This window comes from Malania oleifera, chromosome 1 (genome assembly GCF_029873635.1).
Source record: "Malania oleifera isolate guangnan ecotype guangnan chromosome 1, ASM2987363v1, whole genome shotgun sequence".
Classification (NCBI taxonomy): domain Eukaryota; kingdom Viridiplantae; phylum Streptophyta; class Magnoliopsida; order Santalales; family Ximeniaceae; genus Malania; species Malania oleifera.
Genome location: NC_080417.1, coordinates 134,538,817 through 134,556,125, shown reverse-complemented (window position 1 = coordinate 134,556,125; position 17,309 = coordinate 134,538,817). Strand labels below are relative to the sequence as shown.

At 36.3% G+C, this 17,309-nt stretch overlaps 2 protein-coding genes across 2 annotated transcripts; both read right to left on the bottom strand.

Annotated features, from left to right (window-relative positions):
* Nucleotides 1–2,842: 2,842 nt before the first annotated feature.
* On the bottom strand, nt 2,843–3,310 carry LOC131149156 (protein GRIM REAPER-like). Its single transcript, XM_058099329.1, has one exon. It carries the CDS (start codon nt 3,308–3,310, stop codon nt 2,843–2,845), a length of 468 nt encoding a protein of 155 aa, XP_057955312.1.
* Nucleotides 3,311–16,173: 12,863 nt separating this feature from the next.
* On the bottom strand, nt 16,174–16,560 carry LOC131149152 (protein GRIM REAPER-like). Its single transcript, XM_058099315.1, has one exon. The coding sequence runs from the start codon at nt 16,558–16,560 to the stop codon at nt 16,174–16,176; it is 387 nt and encodes a 128-aa protein (XP_057955298.1).
* Between the last annotated feature and the right edge of the window lie 749 nt (nt 16,561–17,309).

Here is a 17,309-nt window from a genome sequence, read left to right as displayed (position 1 = left end):
GGATCCAAGAGTCAAGAAAACAATATTCTTGGGGATAAGTGTAGGAGTCAAGGACATTGTCTTTGGTGTCTAGAGACGAAAAAAATGATTTGAAGTAGGGATGTGACTTTTGATGAACTTGCGATGATGAAAAAAATAATATGCAAGGAGTCACGAGTTGAAGAGAAGACCAGTGATACTCAACAACAGGTTGAGGTTGGGAGCTAGCCCAGTTGCCCAAGGGTAAGAAAGTAATTGGTTGCAAATGAGTTTATGCAAAGAAAGAAGGATTTCTAGATGCAAATAATGTTCGCTTCAAAGTTAGATTGGTAGCTTAGGGCTACGCATAGAAGAAAGACCTTGATTATAATGATGTATTTTCTACAGTTGTTAAACAATTTTCCATTCGAATTTTGTTGACTTTGGTAACACAATTTGATTTTGAACTAGTTCAACTCGATGTAAAAATTGCATTTTTACATGGTGATTTGGAAGAGGAAATCTGTATGATTCAGTCAGATGGATTTCAAGTTGCTGAAAAAGAAAATTGGGTATGTAAACTGGGTAAATCATTGTATGGTTTAAAATAGTCTCCAAGACAATGATACAGACGATTTCATCGGTTTATGATGAGTTAGAAGTACATCAGAAATAACATGATCATTGTGTTTATTTTCGCAGACTACAAAATGGATTTTTTATATATTTACTCTTGTATGTTAATGATATATTGATAACTTCAAAGAATAGGGAAGAAATCAACAAGTTGAAAAGTCAATTAAATTAATAGTTTGAGATGAAAAATCTTAGTGAAGCAAAGAAGATACTTGGCATGAAGATTCGCAGAGATAGAATGAGAGGAAGAGTTAGTTTGTCTCAGAAACAGTATTTGAAGAAGGTAGTACAAAATTTTGGCATGTTTGAGCAGTCAAAACCAGTAAGCACTCCTCTTGCTCCTTATTTCAAACTTAGTGCGACTTTATTTCCTAAATCAGATGAGGAACGTAAGTATATGTCACAGGTTCCTTATGCAAGTGCTGTTGGTAGTCTGATGTATGCAATGGTTTGTACTAGACCTGATATTTCATAAGCTGTTAGTATGGTGAGCAGGTATATGCATGATCCGGGCAAAGGACGTTGGCAAGATGTGAAATAGATTTTGAGATATATTATGAATACGATTGATGTTGGTATAGTATTTGAGAAAAATAATACTATTGATCAATGTATTGTTGGATATGTGGATTCTGATTTTGTAGGTGATTTGGATAAACATCGATCAACAATTGGATATGTTTTTACATTTGCTAATGGTCCAGTGAGTTGGAGGTCTATCTTACAGTCTACCATTGCCTTGTCTGCAACAGAAGCAGAGTACATGGCAGCTTCAGAGGCTGTTAAGGAAGCTATTTGGTTGCAGAATTTACTTGAAAATTTGGGAGTTATTCAGAAGCACATTGTTGTGTTCTGTGATAGCCAGAGTGCTATTTATTTGGCAAAGAATCAAGTCTACCATGCATGAATGAAGCACATTGACGTTCGGTTTCATTTTATGCGAGATATTATTGATGGAGGTAAGATACTTTTTCAGAAGATTGCTACAACTGAAAATCCCGCAGATATGTTGACCAAGATTGTGGCAACAATCAAGTTCAAACATTGTTTGAGCTTGATCAATATCCTGCAAGTCTGAATATTTTTGGAAGGCGTTGATGATGTGGAACTCCAGAAAATGTTGGTAACTGAAAAATTTGTTGAATTTATTGTCAAGGTAGAGATTTGTTGTTTTTTTGTCCCACATCGGTAGAATAGTTTCACATTGGTATAAAAAGTTGTTTTGAATTTTTTGTATTATTTGTCCCACATTGGAGAGAAGTGTTTTTTGGACTTGAGGTTGAAGTAATATAAAAAGCTCAACTCTCCATTTGTAAAACACCCTCAAAGTTGTACTTTATCAAGAAGTAGGCACAACACCTTGTGCATTGGGAAATGCTTCATCTGTCAAAATAGAATGGTACTATGGGAATATAAAGTATTAAATTGATGAATAAGGCCCAATTGGTGGAACAATTGTGGTGATTCAACCCTCAAAAAGCAACCGATGGATGAAACTTATTGTATATATCAAATATGGATACTTCGTGAAGGAATAGTCTCCATCTTGCCCAAAGCTTTTTCACGGCAAAGGGTTATGGAAGCCATTATTCTTCGTGCTATGGGTTATTTTTGAGAAGTGTCGAGAATCAAAATTGGAACTAGATTTTGGGAAGATAAATGGGCCTTTTAGCACCCCCAAACTACATTTTTCCTCACCTCACAATATTGCAATAAATATATCTTGGCATCTTTCCAAGAATGTACTCCTAAGTTAAATCACCTTACCCCCTCCCCTTTCCAAATTGCGGTCTCTATCTTAGGCTTGCTGCCATTTCTCTAGATTGATTTGGAACATGATGACCCCTTGAAGGTCTCCATCTACTTTGATTAATTTCCTAGGACAAAATTTTAGCTCTCGAAATTCTGCAAAAGAAAGGGTGGACACTTGCTAATTATTGTTATTTGTGCAAGCACTGCGAAGAATCTATGGACCATATCTTCTTGCATTGTGAATTAAGCAATCAGGTCTAAAACATTATTTGGGTGTTGAATTTAGTATATAAAAATATACTTATCAATTATAAACAACTTCAATTGCCAAAAATGTCAACAATAATGAAACTAATCAATGTATTCATGTAACTAATTAAGGTGTAATAAATTCGAACTTACTGAAATTACAAAAAAAAAAAAATTTAAAAATAAAAATAAATGAAATCCCTATGCATGAACTCGAAGCTTGTACATTGAAATTCTTTTGGTGTATTCATGAAGCATATCCACAAGAACCTTTCTCGCATTTAACTCCCGAACCGCATGCTTTGTTGCACTTGCCGCAATGAAGTGCATCAAAACCAACGTTGGTGCATTTACCCCCACAACAAAGTTGGCCAAAACCACATTTGTGGCCGCACCTCCCGCAGTTGTTCCTATCTCGAAGGACATTTCGACAATGCTTCTTACAGCAAAAAAGGAGGCTAGCACCATCATTTGCCGAAATCCCATTGCATATGTTGTTACTAACTTCACAGTGTGTACCTTTCTTTATGATACTCGCCATAAATCGCCCTCTTAAGGATCCGGTGTTGACTAATGGAGTGTCAATTACGTACTCCTCATAGTCTTCAGCATCGGCAGCAATTAGAGAGGCCATTGGAGAGGGGGAGGCTAGTAATGTTAGAGGGAGGGTAAGGGTGAGAAGGATGGCTGTGAGCTGGAAGAGAGTGGCAGCCATATTTACTGCTGAAAGCCTTCACTTGCCTGTTAGGCTGAGGAGATGCAGAAGATGGAATGGTTTTGAACGTGTAGTTGGTGGGTATAAGCCGAAGGAGATGGTGGGTATTTAAAGCTTGTGGTTTTATGATAAAAAATTTCCTCTTGCGAGGGAATGGGAAAGTTGTAATCCCACAAGTAAAAAATTGCAATCCCTGGCGCCAAGTGGTGATTGTATTAGTCCAAGTTTACTGAGTGGGGTTTGGCAGAGCTCCAGGGGTCAAAATCTTCGGCAACAAGATGTAGAGTAGTCCTACGTCTGGCATGCATTTGAATGTTGCATTTTAATTGGATATAGCCATCGTGTTTAACCAGATTTTTACTGTACCAAGGCGGCAAAGCTGGTATTTTTTAAAAATTGTTTAATAAATATTATATTGCTATCGTGGATTTTGTTTTAATTAAGTATACGTTAAATTTAATATATTAGTTTTAACATTTTTAAAATATGAGCTACTATTTTAATGGTTTCATATTTATGATATTAGAAGTTATACTTAAATTTGTTTATATAAACTATGATTTAATTTGCTTTTAAGATATGGTTTTTCTTTTTCAAAATAACTTTACCTTCAACTCATTCTTTAGATTTATATTTTATTGTTTAATTAAATAACACTACATCTCTTATAACTTTGTTTTAGATGTGGTGTTTGTGAGTGAAGACAAAATCTAATCAGTTAAATAATAATAAAATTCGTCCAGTGACTATAAGCACTGAGATATTTTCTCTGTAGGCACAAAAATCGATTTTAAGGATAGTAATCCTTCCACACCTCAACTCTAATAAGTATTTATGTCTTATTGAATATTAATCTTATTAGTAAATATTTTTTGTTCTATTCTATTTTCCACAATCTTAAAGCTGATTGCAATAATTATCTATTTTGAAAAAGAATATATATATGGCATAAAGTTTTAATAATTTAAGATAGAATAGAGTTTGTTACCTTTATCATGTTAGACTTGACAAACTGGATAAAAATCTATTAATTCAAATTGAATCTAACCCACTTAAATCGATGCAAATAAGACGCAATATTTGCATGGGAGCAATAGCGTGGTGATGGATTCACCTAATTAAAATGTCTAATAAATAGCACAAGGGAATAAATTGAAACATGATAATTAATAGACATAGATGTGTAATTTTGTTGTGTATTATTTAAGCGGATAATAAACACATAGTTATAGTATTCACATGGTTAGTGTATCTATGGACTAGCTTGAACTAATTGAATAGTCAAATTGGGCTATTATTAGTGTGATTACAAAACGTGGGGGTACCTAGTATCAATATGATCAAAATATGAGAATTGAAAAGCAACTGTTGATTAATGAACTCCTTCTCTAAAGGGATAGCTAGAAAGCTAATGGGGGAAAAAAAATTATGGAGGGTTTCGGGGATGTGCCTTAGGCCCTTAACATAAACTACTAATGATGGCAACCCAACTCATGTGATTGGAGATTCCTTGAATTAGGTTCAATGGATAGTAACAAGTCATTGAGTACTTTGGTAAGTACTATTGTAACGACCTGCTTAATTTTCATACATATTTTTTCTTCTTAAATAATACAAATCAGTATAATAAATCCAGCAGATCATAATCAACCTGAACCCGTGGGTACCAAGGATATAACAGAAACACAAAATGGAAGCCTAAGTAGCAGGAAACATAAAATCATAATATCATAAATACAAAACCATCCATCTTAACACTAGAGTTACTACTCCTTTGTATTTAGGTATATACATCCCAAAAAGAAAGTCCTAGGGACATTTCCCACAAAAATCCAACCGTCCCCACCAAAATTTACCCTTCAGAGATGGCAGATCAACAGTACTATCTCAGCAAAGCATTATCCGCTCTCCTATCAAGGGCTCTTAAAATGTTTATGAAATTTTGGGGTGAGATACCTCTCAGTAAGGGAAATAAACTAACACTAGTGTGTAGCAACATGAGCATTTCTGTGATATACATGTAATCATATATATAAACATAACCAGCAATACTGTATGTATCATTTTTGGGAAAAACATGTATAATCATAACATGACAAAACATGCTGAATTCTCATAACATAAATCATCTCATATAATAATAATAATAATACGAAAACAACCCTGGTAGGTTAGTTGGCTGTTGTCATATATTACTCCCACATGACTGGGTTGTGTGACCCGAAGGTAAGACCTGACAATGGTTGACCGACCACTACCAAGTCAAAAGTACAGTTTGTAAGTCCGATAGGTCTGCTAGACCTGGTACGTACACTAAGGGCGCCCACACTTCTTATAAACCACATCGACTATCCATCCTCACGCTACTCCGTACAACAGCGTTAACACAATATCATGATGATCATAAACACATAGCAGTGGTACCGTGCAAGTGTTAACTTAGACCAAGCCAACCAAGTTCCAATAACATATAACATATAATCAAACTGTAATACATGAATATTTCATACTAATAATTGCCAAGTTAATATCATCACATCATTTTGCGTATATATACATCATGAAAATCATCGGCCCGTACGTCAGCATTTCATATTTTAATATAGCACGGTTTGTACGCTGGCTAAACATATTCATAGCTCGGCCCGTACGCCGGCAAAACATATAAAATTCTCGGCTCGTACACCGATTTTTCATTATAAAAATCCATATCAATTTCCAAAGAACAGTAATTTGTCGTAAATTCTACTCATGCCACACAAAATGGGTATTACGTATACTCGGATCATATCGCCATTTTTAGCAGTATTTCTCAACATAATACATATATATATATATATATATATATATATATATTTATACACATACATTTATATACATAAATTTTCCTAAAATCAAATGCTATACAATTTTACTTATAATTTTTATAAAAAAATTAGCTTAGTTTATCCCCTTACAGATTCTTAAGAAGCCCCTAAAATAAGCAGTCCCGCACCCGTAGGGTTCCCTATTCAACACCCTGAAAATGATATTTTCCAAAACTAAATTTCAGTATTTCTATGCGTACTACGCTTTCTACAACGGTCGGAAAGTCAAATATTGAGTAGAAAGCCTTACCCTTAATTTGGGAAGAATTCCAACTTAACCCCACCAACGATCCACTCTAGTAGAGTTGAAGAGAACTTCTACAGGAGTGTTGTGGTGGCCTCGGATCATCGAACCGGTAGAAGATCGGCCTAAAATCTTAGAGAGAAGTAAAGGGAGACGAAATGAGGAGTGAAAGAGAGATTCCTACAGGGTTTCGGCCATAAAATGAAGGTTTGGCCTATTTATACACTGGCCTTTATTGACGAGCCACGTCATCTCGTCGACGAGGTCACGAAGACAATTTGTCGACGAACTCACTCCTCGTCGACGAAATTCAGAATCGTCCAAACCCATTTTCGGTATCTTCTCATCGACGAAGCACACCCTTGTCGACGAGCACAAACCGCCACGTCATTGACGAACGCTCTGCTGCCACCCTCTTTTACAAATTCAATTTTCTCTCTCTTTAATATTTAAATACCATTATTCTTCGGGTCATTACAACTATTGCTTGTGTTGCTTGTCCCTATAGTGTTTGATTGGTGCAACTGCAAGTATTGTGAGGTTGAATTTATCTCTTAATAAATTCATATTCTTTGTTAGATGGTGTGTTTAGTAACAATTAGAAACTATCTAGATGGATTTACCTATGTGTGGGTGGAAGTTAGGTTGCTTCCTGTGAAAGTTTACTAGGCTAAAACTTTCTAGAGCACTTATGAATATCCAGGTATGATGTATGACCTAATTGTATCAAATAGTAGGAGTTTTTTGTCAAGAGATGTTATGTGATTGATATATTTGTAGTGTTACACTAAAAGAATTTGGTTCAAGAATTTAATATTCATGAAGTTCTTGTAAATCATACATATTTTCTTTAAGTGTAATTTAAATCAAAAGGTATTGTCACGCAATACATTACATCTCGTGGTTACCTAACAATGATTTTTTTTTTTTTCGTCATTCTTCAATTGTTATTATTTTTTTAATTTGAACCATGTCGAGGATTGTTGGCATTATTGTATTAATGTTATATATATTTCAAATTTAAAAAATATCTATAATAAGTATTATATAATAATAATTGCTTTTATTTTAATTAAGTATAAGCTAAATTTAATATAATAGTTTTAACATTTATAAAATATTAACTGCTACTTTAATGGTTTCGTATTTATGATACTAGAAGTCATACTTAATTTTACCTATATAAATTGTGATCTAGCTTCATTTGAAGATACGATTTTTCTTCTTCAAAATGATTTTATCTTTTACTCTTTCTTTAGATTTATATCTTGTTGAACTAAATGGTACTACATTTCCTATATCTTTAGTATTTGGGAGTGAACGTAGAACAGAGCCATTTGAGTAATCTTGGAGGTAATGCGCATAGTGACTATATGCACTGAGATATCCTCTTCGTAGGCATAAAATCGACTTTAAGGATAGTGGTCCTTTTAAGCGTCAACTTCTAATAAGTATTTATATTTTATTTACTATTAATCTTATTAGTAAATATTTTTCCTTCTATTCTATTTCCAATAACTTCCACTGACATTTTCCTTGAGTTAACAACTCTGTATTAATTTGTCAAAAACTTACGTCACATATTATTAAGAAATAGATTTGAGCATTAGGTAGATCAAGTTGATGAGTGTTAGGACCCTGTGAGCAACCAGAAAAATTGAGACACCAGAAATTTACGTGGTTCGGATAAGACCAACTTATGTCCACGGAGCACACCACAATTCACTTAAACCGCCGGGAAAGAAAATACAATTCTCTCAAGCCTCTCTTCTCTTTTCCTCACACTCTCTTCTTCCTCTCTGTACTTCTCTGTACATACTATCTCTTAACAGCTCCTCTATTTATAGGTAGCTGGTAATCAATCACAATAAATCATAATAAATCAAAATAGAGGAATTACATTCATCTAAAATAAATGGACGTGGCGTCTCCAGCTTGCAGCTCACGCATCTCTAGCTCAGCTCATGCGTCTCCTGGCTCCAGCACAATAATCTCCCACTTGGAGACGGAGATGCCTCCTCAACTAGTATCAGTATATGAATAAATGATGTGCTCAAAGTATGTCTTCAGGCATGAAGACCAACTGAAGTTGAACATAATTTCAGCTTCTCTGTAGTCACCACCTTAGTTAACATATCTGTCAGATTTCTGCTACCTTGGATTTTTTTAAGTGTTAATACGCCGTCCTCTATTAGAAATATGACGAAGTGATAACGCAATCCAATATGTTTAGTTTTGGAATGAAATGCAGAGTTCTTTGCCAGATGTATTGCACTCTGACTATCACTGTACAAAACATTCCTTTCCTACTTTAATCCAAGCTTCGTTAACAAACCTTGAAGCCAAATCATCTCTTTACTAGCTTTTGTCACTGCAACATACTCAGATTCCGTAGTGGATAGAACAACAATTTTCTGTATCTGTGACATCCAACTAATAGTTGTTATGCCAATAGTAAATATATACCTAGTGGTGCTTCTGCGTTGATCAATTTCACCTACAAAATCAGCATCTACAAACCCTTGAATTTTCAAATCGCTTTTTCCAAAACATAGGCACTTATCAATAGTGCCATGAAGATATCTCAAAATCCACTTCACTGCTTCCCTGTGTGTCTTCCCCAGATTTGACATATACCTGCTGACAAATCTCATTGCTTGGCCAATATCTGGTCTGGTACCAACCATAGCAAACATTAGACTTCCAATGGCTGAGGCGTATGGTACCTTAGCCATGAAATCTTTTTCTTCATCTATTTGGGGAGACTGATCCTTAGAGAGATGGAAGTGACCTACCAATGGTGTATTTACAACTTTGGCACTGCTCATGTTAAACCTCTGTAAAATACGGCTGATGTACTCTGACTGAGATAATCGCAATGTTCCTTGTTGCTTATCTCTAGAGACCTGCATTCTAAGAATCTACTTTGCAGGACCCAAGTCTTTCATATCAAATTCCTTAGACAATTGTTGCTTCAATTTTCTAATCTCTTCTATATCTGATCCTGCGACTAGCATATCATCAATATATAATAGTAGGATAATATAGCTAGTATGATACCTTTTGAAGTAGCAATAGTGGTCGGCATTGCACTTCTGAAAATTGTTCCTCTACATACAGCTGTCAAATTTCTTGTACCACTGCCTAGGAGCTTATTTGAGACCATACAAACTCTTCTTCAATTTGCATACAAGATTCTCTTTACCTTTAACTGAGAAACCTTCTGGCTGTTGCATATAAATTTCCTCATCAAGATCACCGTGAAGAAATGTCGTCTTCACGTCCAACTGCTCAAGATGTAAACCTTCTGAGGCAACAACACTCAAAATAGATCTGATGGTTGTCAGCTTGATAACTGGTGCAAAAATATCAGTGTAGTCATTTCCTTTTTTCTATTCGAAACCTTTGACTACTAACCGAGCTTTATACCTCTTGGATCCATCATGCTTTTCTTTGATCTTGTACACCCATTTGTTGTAAAAAGCCTTCTTACCATTGGGCAACTTAGCTAGTTCCCATGTTTTGTTAGAGTTAAGAGACTTCATCTCATCTTTCATTGCAAGCTCCCACTTGCTTGAATCTCTTGCCTGACATGTCTCAACATAGCATTCAGGTTCTCCTCCATCTGTAAGGAGTAAATGATTCACATACCTCCTATTTGGTACATGCTGTCGAGAAGATCTCCTAAGCTCTGGTGCTAGAGTAGGAGGTGGTGGTGCAACAATCTGCTCCACAAGTTCCTCTGCTTGAGGATTCTCGGTATTCTACTAAGGATTCTCGGTGTTCCGCTGACATGTCCTTACACCTTCTAAAACATCATCCACATCTATAAAAGTTGTTTCAAACTTTGTAAATTCTGTTGTGTGTCTATCTTTGTACATCACCTTTTCATTAGAAATAACATCTCTGCTTCTGATCACTTTTTTGTTTTCATCATCCCAAATGCGATACCCATATTCATCTCCACCATAACCGATGAAGGTGCATTTCCAGGATTTCGGATCCAGCTTATTCCTAACATGATCATTGATATGTACATATGCAACACAACCAAAAACTCTCAAATGTGAAAGTCTTACCTCTTTATTGCTCCATACTTCTTCTGGTAGATTATAGTCCAATGGTATTGATGGACTTCTGTTAATCAAATAAGTTGCTATGTTGACTGCTTCTGCCCAAAACATCTTTGGCAAGCTTGACTGCATACGCATACTTTTGGCTTTTTCTGTTAACGTTTTGTTCATCCGCTCAGCTATGCCATTGTGTTGAGGAGTACCTGGCACAGTTCTTTCCATTCTGATATCATGCTTATAACAGAATTTCTTGAACTCGGTGTCAATATACTCACCACCGTTATCTATTCTCAGCTTCTTGATTTTCAAATCAGTTTCATTTTCTACTATTGCTTTCCAAATTTTAAAAGCATAAAAAACATTAGATTTATATTTCAAGAAGTAAACTTATACCTTCTATGAATGATCATTAATAAATGTTACGAAGTAATGCTTCCCACCTGTGGATGAAATGGTCGTTGGTCCCCATACATCTGAATGGACTAGCTCAAGTCTCTCCTTCTTTGGGGTACTGATGTTTGTCTGGAAACTGACCCTCTTCTGTTTCCCAAATATGCAATCCTCATATGTGTCAATATTCACCGACTGTAAATCACTCAACTTACCCTTTGAGTGCATCACCCTGAATCCCTTCTCACTCAGGTGTCCGAGTCGTTGATGCCATATGTTACTATCATCATTTCCTGTAGCAACTGTAATAGACATGCATGCATTAGGAGTTACATAAAGAGTACCACTTTTCTTACTTCGTGCAATTGTCAATGCACCCTTTGAGATCTTCCATTTATCACCAATGAAAGTTGTGTTATATCCTTCATTTGCCAGTTGACCAACTGAGATCAAATTCTTCCTCAGGTCTGTAATATATCTGGCATCTCTCAGCTTCCATACTGACTCATTCATCTCGATCTTCACTGTCCCCTTGCCGGTAATGTCGCAAGATTGATCATTGCGAAGATATACTTTACCGAAATTACCTGATGTATACTCCTCTAGGCAATCTCCACTGCAAGTGGCATGGAATGAAGCTCCAGAGTCTAACATCCAAGACTCCTTTTTGCTCTCCAAAGAGCAGACTAACATATCATCATTTTTTGATGCAACATTTGCTTCTGTTTTTGCCCTCGTCTCATATTCTTTCTTCATACTTTTGCACTGGTTCTTGTAATGACCAGTTTTTTCACAATTCCAGCACTTACTAATTTTTGTCCCCTAAGAACCAGTGTCCTGAGAACTTATGGGATTTCTGGATTTAGACTGCATGGGCCTAGATCAGTTGCGGTTGTTTGATCTTCCATGTCTGTTTCCTCTGCCTCGACTTTCCATGTTTAAGGCTGAACTTGAAGTGAAACCATGGTTTGACTGCATTCTGATTTCTTCCATCAAAATCATGCTGACGACCTCATCGTATACAAGCTTTGATTTCCCTGCGAAGCTACTGATTGCAGTAACAACACCATTCCAATTTTCAGGCAACTAATTGAGAATCAGTAGGGCACGAATCTCACTATCAAATGTAATCCCGACTGAGGTGAGTTGATCTGACAACTCGTTGAAATTATTCAAATGTCTGCTTGAACTTTCACTTGCAGACATTAACATAGTAAATAATCTTTTCATAAGATGTATCTTATTAGCGGCTGACGGCTGCTTGTACATATTAGAAAGCGCATCCATTAGAGACTTGGTGGATGATATATGCTTGATATTAAATGCCATAGAATTTGACAATATCATTCTGATAACTCCGAGAGCTTTCCGGTCAAGCAACTCCCACTCGTCCTTATTCACATATGCTGGCTTACCTTTCAATGATAAGTGCAACCCCTTCCCAAACAAGTAATCTTCAATTTGCATTTTCCATAAACCAAAATTGTTGTCGTTGAACATCTCGATCTTTAAGCTTTTTTCGTTCGACATCTCTATTTGCTGTTCTAGAAATGGAATTAGTTCAAATGGACATGTTGTATGGTTGGATCTAAAACGGTCAAAAACTTTAGAAATGGTTCTAGTCGTTCGAAAAATGGATCCAAAATGACTTCGAATAACCCAGTCAAAGATCAGGTCAAACTTGGTTAAATCTAGTCAACAGTTGCTGACGTGGCAGGTGAGGGGTCCACTGTTGACATGGTGCTGATGTGGCACCATGGGGCCCACCTACTCACGTGGCGGCTGACTCAGCGCTGACAAGATGCTGCTGACGTGGACTGGTCGGGTTGGACTTGATACGGATCCAGGTTAGGTGTAGTTTGGGTCTAGAGCAGGGTTCGGGTTGGTCCGGGTCTAGAGTGGGTCACTAGGTCGAATCGAGGCCTCTCTTCTCTCTTCCTCACACTCTCTTCTTCCTCTCTGTACTTCTCTGTACATACTATCTCTCAACAACTCCTCTATTTATAGGTAGTTGGTAATCAATCACAATAAATTAAAACAAAGGAATTACATTCATCTAAAATAAATGACCGCAACATCTCCAGCTTGTAGCTCAAGCGTCTCCTAGCTCCAGCACAACAATTAGTTGGGTTAGATTTGAATTAGAAGCTTCATTCGGCTCAGTTCAAGCCTTGAGTCAACACCGAGTGACCTTTTTCTCTTTGAGTTGTAAGGTGAAATTCATTAGAAATGAGAACTATAAACAGAAATGAAAAACAACCTTTTGAAGAAACTCATCATGAGTATAAGTGGACACTCCTTGGAGGAATGGTCTCCATTGATCCTTCCCAAGATCATAGCACTATGGTTACCTTTTGGGAAGTGGCTAGAATCAAAGTTGGCCTAGGCATAAACACCAGATTTGGGAAGATGGACTGGCGGTTCATCGTCCATTAAAACACATCTCCCTCAACTCACAACATTGCAGCTAGCAAGGAAGCTAAAATCTTAGATTTGGTCATTGTTGAGCAAAGCAGAATGTTTTGGAATGTTTCATTTACAAGGAATCCCACTAGGGGCTAGGAGCAAGAATGTGTCATTAGCATCTCAACCTGCTGTACTCCTTTTGCATCACTTCTGAAAGTGAAGGCTTCATATGTTGGCCTCCTTCCAAGATTGACTCCTCTTTAATTAAGTCTCTTTACTCCTTTCCCCAAATTGCAGTCTTTGGCTTGTTGCCTTTACTTGTTGAGAATTCCGCTTATGAATTTGTCTCACATTGAAAAAATTGAGTGGATGATGGGGGCTTATATACATGGATGAACCAGAGACCCAATAAGTTTAAGCTTTTGGGTAGTGTTCACTCATGTGTATCAAGCACACCTATAGACTCCTCCTTTCGTAATAAGATGTATTAGAGCCGACGATTTGTAACTCTGGGTGAGTAACATCATAAAAGTCGAGACGTGAAGCTAATTCTCTTGACGTGCTAACAGTTGGAGGATCAAGCGTGTGACCAATGCCAATAAGGATCATCTAAGCCTGAGATGGATCCGAATAGGGTCAAGATGTGGGAGGTAAGATTGGTTCGAAGGCATATGGAATGCAATCTGAGGCATGTAAGGTGCCAGTGGTAAGGGAGACGGTTTTTGTTTAAAAGGGAGCAGTTGAAACTCACAAGTGAGGGGGAGATTGTTGATAGTTCCACTTGTGAGTTTGTCCCACATTGAAAAAATTGAATGGATGATGGGTGCTTATATACATGATTGGACTCAAAACCTAATAGACTTAAACTTTTGAGACAAATTGGTGTTCACTCATGTGTATCAAACACACTTATGGACTCCTCCGGTGCTAACATTCATTAAGATTGATTTGAAAATCTATGATCGCCTTGAAGGTCTCTCGTTAAGTTCCTTGGAAAATACTTTGGCTTGAAAATCTCCAAAAGAAAGGGTCGAAACTAGCTAATTATTGCTATATGTGCAAGTGCAGTGAAGAGTCTACGAACCATGCCTTCTTGCATTGTGAACTGATCAGTCGAGTTTGGAACACTTCTTTAACAGTCCTCTAACTAAACTGGGTAATGCTTCACTGCAAATCCAATTTGCTCTCCATTTGGGCATCCTCCAAATCAAGGGATACATGAAAATCTTAAATTTCTCAATTTCAGCCTCATTGTTTGGGAAATGTTGGAAGAAAGAAAAAATATAATCTTTGAAAAATAGAGAATTTGAGGCAACAACTGTGTTTCTCTGGGCTCAAAGTAGCCTTTTTCAGTATAGCACAAGTTTGGAGGCTCTGTAGAGCATCAGCATGTCTAAATTGTATCCTATTCTGCATATTTTTACGTATAATCTTTTCATATACAACCTAGGATGTTGGTATTGCTTGCTCTCACTAGGAGACTTCGTAATCTTCCATTAATTGAATAAATTCTCTCAATAAAATGTTTCTTTTCAAAAAAAAAAGTCTGGCATTGGCAAATGTAGTGTTGATTACAAACACTTATGCTGTTGCGTTTGCGAGCATAAATATCAGATCATATATTTGGATTTAGATGGATTTAGACACATTTTAATACAATTTTTTATTACATCTTATTAAAATCCAAAACAAACCCAAATCCAAAGTCTAGAAATATCGGGTTAATTCTTAGTCTTGAGCATCATTAATAATCAAAGTTTGCAGGTTCCTTTATTATTATTTTTTCCAATTTTTTATTTTTTAAATCATAAACTAAATTGAACCAAATCACATATTTTTATTTATTATGGCCTTGCATATCCAAAAATTATAATTGCATGACTTGCTGGATTGACAAAAAGCATAACACTTGTATTGATAATTGACTTTTTCTTTTCCCGGAATAAATAGTACTAATTGTCACTTGCATGTGTACAACTAAGGAAGATGCCAGCAAATATCTAGTATGCTTTACTAATATAGAATTAACATTTTAACCAACTATCCAAAATATCATTACTTGAAAAATATTTCCTTGGAACGAACTTGTAATATATACTTGCACTTAAAATAACTTTAATAAAGAGCACTCATTTAATGATGAAAAATGGAGAATATTAGAACTACTCAATTGGAGGCCTCTTCATCTTATGCTTGATGTTTGTTTGTTTGTTTGTTTTCTTATTTTTTATTATTATTTTAGGCTAGTGTAACCATCTAAGTGTGTGTGTGTGTGTGAGAGAGAGAGAGAGAGAGAGAGAACTGAAATTCAAGTCTTCTCTTTGGATCAAAGTCAACAAATTGTAATTAGCAATTATCCATGACATTTTTCTTTCCTCTTTTCTCTTCAGATAAATTGGGAAGCCCATTAGGCTGAGGTTAGATAAAAGGGATAGTCCGTCTACTGTCTTAAGCCCCTTTTCTATCCTTCTTATCAAGAATATAACGTGAGATCACAAATATATATAGATGTCTCAAACTCTAATCGTTAAGATTCCATTTAGGCAAATCATGGTATTTTTTTCAGAGAAATATCTTCAACATAGAAAGGAAAAGCTAGAAGCTATTGAGACAACCTATAGGATATTCATGTTGTCTAGTTCAATTTGTAATTGCTTAAGATTATTATAGTATTTAGAATAATGAAACTATGTGCACAAACAATTATATAGTTAGTCTTATTTTCCTCATCATCAATGCAACAATGAATGTATTCATGTAACTAATTAAGATGCAATAAATTCTAACCTAGTAAAATTACAAAAAAATTAATTTAAAAATGACAATAAATGAAATCTCTATTCCTGGACTTGAAGTTTGTACATTGAAATGCTTTTGCTGTATTCATGAAGCATATCCGCAAGAACCTTTCTCGCATTTAACTCCCGAATCGCATGCTTTGTTGCACTTACCACAATGAAGTGCATCAAAACCAACGTTGGTGCATTTACCCCCACAACAAAGTTGGCCAAAACCACATTTGTGACCGCACTTCCCACAGTTGTTCCTATCTCGAAGGACATTCCGACAATGCTTCTTACAGCAAGAAAGGAGGCCAGCACCATTGTTTACCGAAATCCCATTGCATATGTTGCTACTAACTTCACAGTGTGTACCTTTCTTTATGATACTCGCCATAAATCGACCTCTTAAGGGTCCGGAATTGACTAATGGAGTGTCAATTACGTACTCCTCATAGTCTTCAGCATCGGCAGCAATTAGAGAGGCCATTGAAGAGGGGGAGGCGAGTAATGTTAGAGGGAGGGTAAGCGTGAGTAGGATGGCTGTGAGTTGGAAGAGAGTGGCAGCCATATTTACTGCTGAAATCCTTCACTTGCCTGTGAGGTTGAGGAGATGCAGGAGATGGAATGGTTTTGTACGTGCAGTTGGTGGGTATAAGCCGAAGGAGATGGTGGGTATTTAAAGCTTGTGGTTTTTTGATAAAAAATTTCCTCTTGGGAGGGAATGGGAAAGTTGTAATCCCACAAGTGACAAGTTCCAATCCCTGAGGCCAAGTGGCCGTTGTATTAGTCCAATCTTAATGAGTGGGGTTTGGCAGAGCTCCAAGGGTCAAAACCTTGGGCAACAAGATATAGCAGTAATCCGATTTTTTCTCTATTTGGGCATCATCCAAATCAAGTGATACATGAAATCTTAAAACTCTAAATCGCAGCTTCATTGTTCAATTTTTTTTTTTTTTAAGTCAAACTAAATTGAGCCAAATCAATTACCGACCAGTAGATTTGGTATTGTTTGGTCCCATTTGATCATATTTTTAAATTCGACACGTTTCCAATGGCCTCTCTTATAATGAGAATCTTGTGAACTTGTGCCTTTTCAAGATATGAAAATATTATTCATTATTGTTACGATTAATATATCTCCCCACATCATGCATTGGCATGAACTAGTCTGCACTTTACACCTTCAACTATGGATTTAGGATTTAGCATATATATTGTATTCCAATTTGAATAAGC